The sequence below is a fragment of the Spinacia oleracea genome, chromosome 2 (assembly GCF_020520425.1).
Source record: "Spinacia oleracea cultivar Varoflay chromosome 2, BTI_SOV_V1, whole genome shotgun sequence".
NCBI lineage: Eukaryota > Viridiplantae > Streptophyta > Magnoliopsida > Caryophyllales > Amaranthaceae > Spinacia > Spinacia oleracea.
The window spans coordinates 105,921,113-105,926,571 of NC_079488.1; the positions used below are offsets into that span (position 1 = coordinate 105,921,113).

Below are 5,459 nucleotides of genomic sequence, written 5' to 3' on the forward strand. Positions count from 1 at the left end.
GACCTGTTTAAGACAAAATAAGTTTAGATAAGTTCAATTAACTTCAGAGATAAGTTCAATAAATATAAATTTAGAAAACATGACGTCTCACTCATTTCCTACCTATATTACATACTATCAAGTATGGTCTAGCAGTTAAATAAGCGTAAGACGGTCTGATAGTAGACTAGTTGTATAAATAGATCGAACTTTCCTCATTCTCTTGTATTGCAAATCCCGTTTCTATTATAACAAAATTTAACATAATATCAGAGTCCAGTTATCTAGCGCCCTAGCGGACCGAATCGAAAGGTTATACTATTGGTCACATTTAACCAGTTAAACGGATAGGATTTTGAATACACAAAGATCAACTTAGTTAAAAAAGACCACCCATACATACAAAAACAGTTAAAAAAAAATAAAAACAATAAAAACAATAAACACCAATTTCACCAATAATATTTGAAATATGGACAAAATATTACAACTTGGAGATATGTTTTAAATGGGAAAATGGAAGAAGATAAAAACACAAAGTAAGAATTTGTTTTGACAAAAGAAGAAATAGTAAATGAATATTGGTGTAGGTAAAAAAAAACAAGGAAGGACGTTGATGAGTTGTTTGTTGCTTTCAGTTTTATAATTTCATGCACTTGAGCTGGTGAATGAAATACAAAAAACTTCCTCTACTCTCTACTCTTTACTCTCTTCTGATTCTCTTCTCTTCTCTTCTGATTCTCTTCTCTTCTCTTCTCTTCTCTTCTCTTCTCATCTCTCCTTCCTCCTTATTTTATTCTCACGACAACAACATGCTTTTACGTGACGTTGAGAACTTCAAACGTAAGCTTCAAGAGAACCGCTACGCCAAGATATGGGTTATCATCGCTCTGTTTTTCTTCGGTGGCGCTTCCTTTCTTCTGTCAAAGGTTCGTCGTTTCAGGTGGGACGTGCCGTACCATCGTCTTACTTCTCAGGTATGATATTCCTTCAAATCAGCTTCTTGTTAATATGCCAAACCTTCAAACCCTTCCTTCCTTATTGTTATTTTGTTTTTTTTGTTGGAATTTAATCTCATTTTTATTGTGTTTATTGTTGTTGTATTTGCATGTACGTTCACCATTTTTGAAATGTAGTTCTAGCATGTTAGGGTCTGACTTTGAAATTTTAGAAGATTTATTGAGCAAATTTCAAATGGTTGAAATGAGGGGGAAATGTCTGGGTATTTTTTTGATTTTTTTCCTAAGAAGTTAGTTAGTTTGGTGGTTATATTTGTTTGTAATGATTTGTCGGTGGTTTTCTGAGGATTTTGGCCAAAATCTCATGATTTTAGCAAATAGGGATCCCTTTTTTATTTGTGTAGTTTCTTCACACATTCTGAGAAATTATGTGTGATGTACGTTGTGTTGGAAATTTGGGTTACCCTTAGATTTATGAGTTAAATTGGCCTAAAATTCATGTGTTTTTCACCAGAGTAGTTTTTTATTTCACGTAATTGGTGTTCCAGTAAATAAGATTTGGGAGATCATGTAAAGTAGTTTGGAAACTGAATATTTGCTACTTATTGCTTCTTAGAATTTAGTGGTGCAGCTTTTGAAACCCATTGATAAGAAAACGTTGACTCGTGTGATTACTGATGTGGTTACTTTGGGGCTTGGGGTGTGTAATGAAGTTTTAAAGTGTGAGGACTGAGGAATATAACCAATTAGTTCAAGCATCTTTTGTTTGTTGGCTTATTAGCTTTCCATGTTATGACTAAGTTCCATGTTATGGCTTATTATAGTTGCTTAAATTCTAATGTTAGCTTTACTGATTTGTATTCTAAAGTTTCTTCTTTTTGTAAGTACTCCTGATATGATGTTCAAAGCGCTACATTAAGAACCCTAACCTGCCCCGGTTTTAACGGGTCAGATCGACCCACAACATCTTATAAATGGGGTAGGCTGTGTCACTGTGTTGCACCCTTACCGAGTTACCGGGCAGACGAGCTTTAGAAGGCTCCTCTAGCCCTTTATATGTATTACTTGGTATATTTCACGGGTAATTTTTTTGGGGTGTAAAAGAGGGGTAAAAAGTAAAAACCCTTAAAATACCAATTCAATATGAAGGTATAAATGCTGGTTTTGCTCTACATAATAGTACTGGAAATTTTGACAAATAAATGCAATAAGAAGTCTAGGTATCACGTTATCATAAAATTTCCTACTTCTTAGGATTAGGACTCTAGAACCTAGAAGTATTTAATAAGCGGGTCAGGGCTAAAGATGGTTGTGAGCCGGGCTAACCTAAAGCCGTGGGCCGTGGGCCGTGGGCCGTGGGCCTTGGGCCTTGGGCCTTGGGCCTTGGTACTTGGTACTTGGTACTTGGTACTTGGTACTTGGTACTTGGGAATGCGGTTCGCGGGCGTGGGGTGGGTTTTGTGGGTCAACCCTATTCTTTTTGGTAACTGGACCGTTTTGCTTAAGTCATTGTTACGGGAATCTGTATTGATTACGTAACCGTTGGATTAATTACCATTAATTACGTCCGTTACTACATTCAATGTCTCTGACCGTTTTTGGCTGTTGCAACATTCATTCCCTCAGCCGTTTTTGTCTGTTGCAATGCTTTCCTTCTAATTATTTAAATCAGAGTTTCAGTTCCCTTCTCACAGAAAATCATACACACAAAATACGAAAACACATTCTTACTCTCACACAAAATTGCTCTCGGTTTTGGGCATACGTTCTGACTCCATCCGGCTTTGTGAGTGCACACAACGTCGGAGTTGCGCTAATCCTGGAGGGCGACCGCATTCTGTTCTACTGCACCGGAAGGTAGCGCGGAATCGTCTTTTAGGACAGTGGGTGTCCACGACGCAACAATTGTTCTTCGTTCAGTTCATCGAATCAGATAAGTTTGTTCTAATTTTCGCTTTAATCGCAACAAGAAGCAGAGGGGTGTTGTTTTCTTCTGGATCGTGGTTAGTGTATTCTCTATCCTGCACATATGTGTATGGTGTCTCACTCCATGGATTAGGAGTTGGCGTTGTGTTCGTCGGACGCCTTCTTTCCCCATGATGGCTTTTGGTTGCGCTGTGACCATCTTCATACCTTTGGCGTGCAGCATGGACGGAAGTTTGACGGATGAGACGTCTGACAAAAATTCACTCGGTGCTACGCTTTGCTTCATGATGGATTTCTTCTGCCTGCACATGTCCATTCTTCCCGCGTTCGATTACATGATAGTACATGTTCATCTTGGTATTGTAGGAACAATTGTCCTGGGCATGACCCGTGACATACTCCCCGTCAAGCGGCTTTTATGGGTGGTGTTGTCAGGATTTTGTACTTGGATGTTTCTGACTTTTCATCATTGGTTGACTACGCCATCGGTGGTAATGAGAATTATTCAGCCTATTGTGCATGACACTAGAGTGAGTGACCCTAGGATAATCAGCGGAGAGATTCAGCTACTCGAACTGCCGGCACCACCCGTACAACCCCCACAACCTGACATTGAGGACTGGAGATTCATCCCGAAGATTATAACTTGTTTCATGGTTATTTTCGTTTCTGCCATGTTGTTGGTGAACTGGTGAGATTATGTACTGGTGAGATTATGGTTTGATTTTCTATGTTTATGCATGTTATGGACTACGTATTTACCAAGAATGTATTAGAAACATATTAAGACTATTATTATTGTATTAGCTTTTGTAGAATGATATGGACTAACGGAGTGTATCAGATGTTTATGTAATCTATCTGATCTGACTTGTTTAAGAATTAATTTATCTGATCCGAATTGTTTTGATATGTAATCGAATTAAATTTTGATGAGTTTATAATTTGTCAGGCATAAAATTCCAACCAATACTTAACTTTTTTTTTACTTTCATAATATCTCTCATCATTATCTCCGATCCTAATATTTTTTACCCCTCAAAAAAAATAGTTTTATTTTTTAAATATTACTTTTATATATTCTCCCATCAATATCTCCTAAGTAGTTGTAGATCGAGTTGGTAACTAATTCCTGATTTTTTGAAAGTAAGTTTGTGAATAATTATGATCATGGTAAACCCAGTGATCCGATCTTTAGGGATGTGCTCATATAAATATAAGTTGGTGATATTATAAAATCATTACTTCACTTCTATGTAAAAAATAATAAAAAAAGTAGAATATTTAATTTAGCCATGGTAGCCGCTCGCGTTGCAAATGTGGAAGGAAATTGGGGTACAATATATCGCTATGCATGGAGTGATCTTAGTAACTACTATATGACCAGATTTAGCCTTGTGCGTTACAAGTATGCTACATATTCAGGATGGTTTAATGTTCTCTTTACTATTTTTTTATTGTTGTTTTTTGGTACTTATTTGTATGTGTCATCTTCAAGAGTTTGTGGGAAAATTATGAATGAGATACCGGTGAGACAACAACAAGATGGTAAGATTAATGAGAGTGATATATTAGAAGTGAATTGCATGCATTATTATGATAATGAGCAACATATACATTATCTTGGTTGGAAGACGGTCCGTCCATCCACTCGATATGATTTCCAGTTTATAGTTCCTTTTAATATTATAGGTAATGTTCGATGCGACATGAGATGGAAGGGAGACGACCTCAATACTAACTCCACTGTCCTATGGAACGTCACTTCTATTAGTAAAGCCTGCTCTTGGTTGACTTGGACTTCCTCCGGCACAATTTACTCTAACAATACCAACAAATACCACAAGTTTGTTAGGGCTTTCTTAAACAGCCATGTATTTTAGCTTCTTTCACTTTGTTTTTTTAGTTTTAGTTTTAGTTTTAGTTTTAGTTTTAGTTTTAGTTTTATTATTATGGTATTGTTGTGCTTTGGGTAACCAAAAATAGAGTCGTGACTAGCTAATTTTGTAGCATCGTATCAAATAGGGTCGTGGCGGCTACTTTTGCCGATGTTTATAGTGTTTCACTTTTAGTTTAGACGCCTTTCATTATCACTTTGTTTTCGAAATTTCAGGCTCCAAGGCCTTCGATCCTTAGCTAAACGTTCTTCCTAATTTTATTTGGTGGATCTTCGAAGCTTCGATGCATGTATTTAATCATTAATTGGTGTGTGGTTCGAACCATGTCCCGATTGTTATATTAAATAGTTAAAAAAAATCGAGGTCGATATTTGACAAAAAAATATACGTATTTCATAAAGAGAAAGACATCTATTAAATTCGTCAAACTACGTCATTTATCATGTCAAATAAACTTTCAATTACGTAATCTTATTATTTGTATAATTTGTTTTCTAGTGGAACGAATATAATTGCTTCAAAGTAATAAACATCAAATGAGATATATATGCAACTATGCACGGCGTTTCTATAGTTGATGATAGTGAGACTTACGACATCGTGTTTCTTCATGGTTGTCGTAATGCTTAATTAATTATTATTATTATTTTCAAAATTCTCCATAGAAACTAAAAAGTAACATTAAATTTAGTTGCAT

The 5,459-nt window shown here is 36.1% G+C and overlaps 1 protein-coding gene across 1 annotated transcript; it reads left to right on the forward strand.

Moving 5' to 3' along the window:
* Positions 1-531: 531 nt before the first annotated feature.
* LOC130468078 (uncharacterized) lies at positions 532-3,759 on the forward strand. Its single transcript, XM_056837668.1, has 2 exons — positions 532-956; positions 2,909-3,759. The coding sequence occupies exons 1-2, from the start codon at positions 648-650 to the stop codon at positions 3,557-3,559; spliced, it is 960 nt and encodes a 319-aa protein (XP_056693646.1). The 5' UTR covers positions 532-647; the 3' UTR covers positions 3,560-3,759.
* Positions 3,760-5,459: the final 1,700 nt, after the last annotated feature.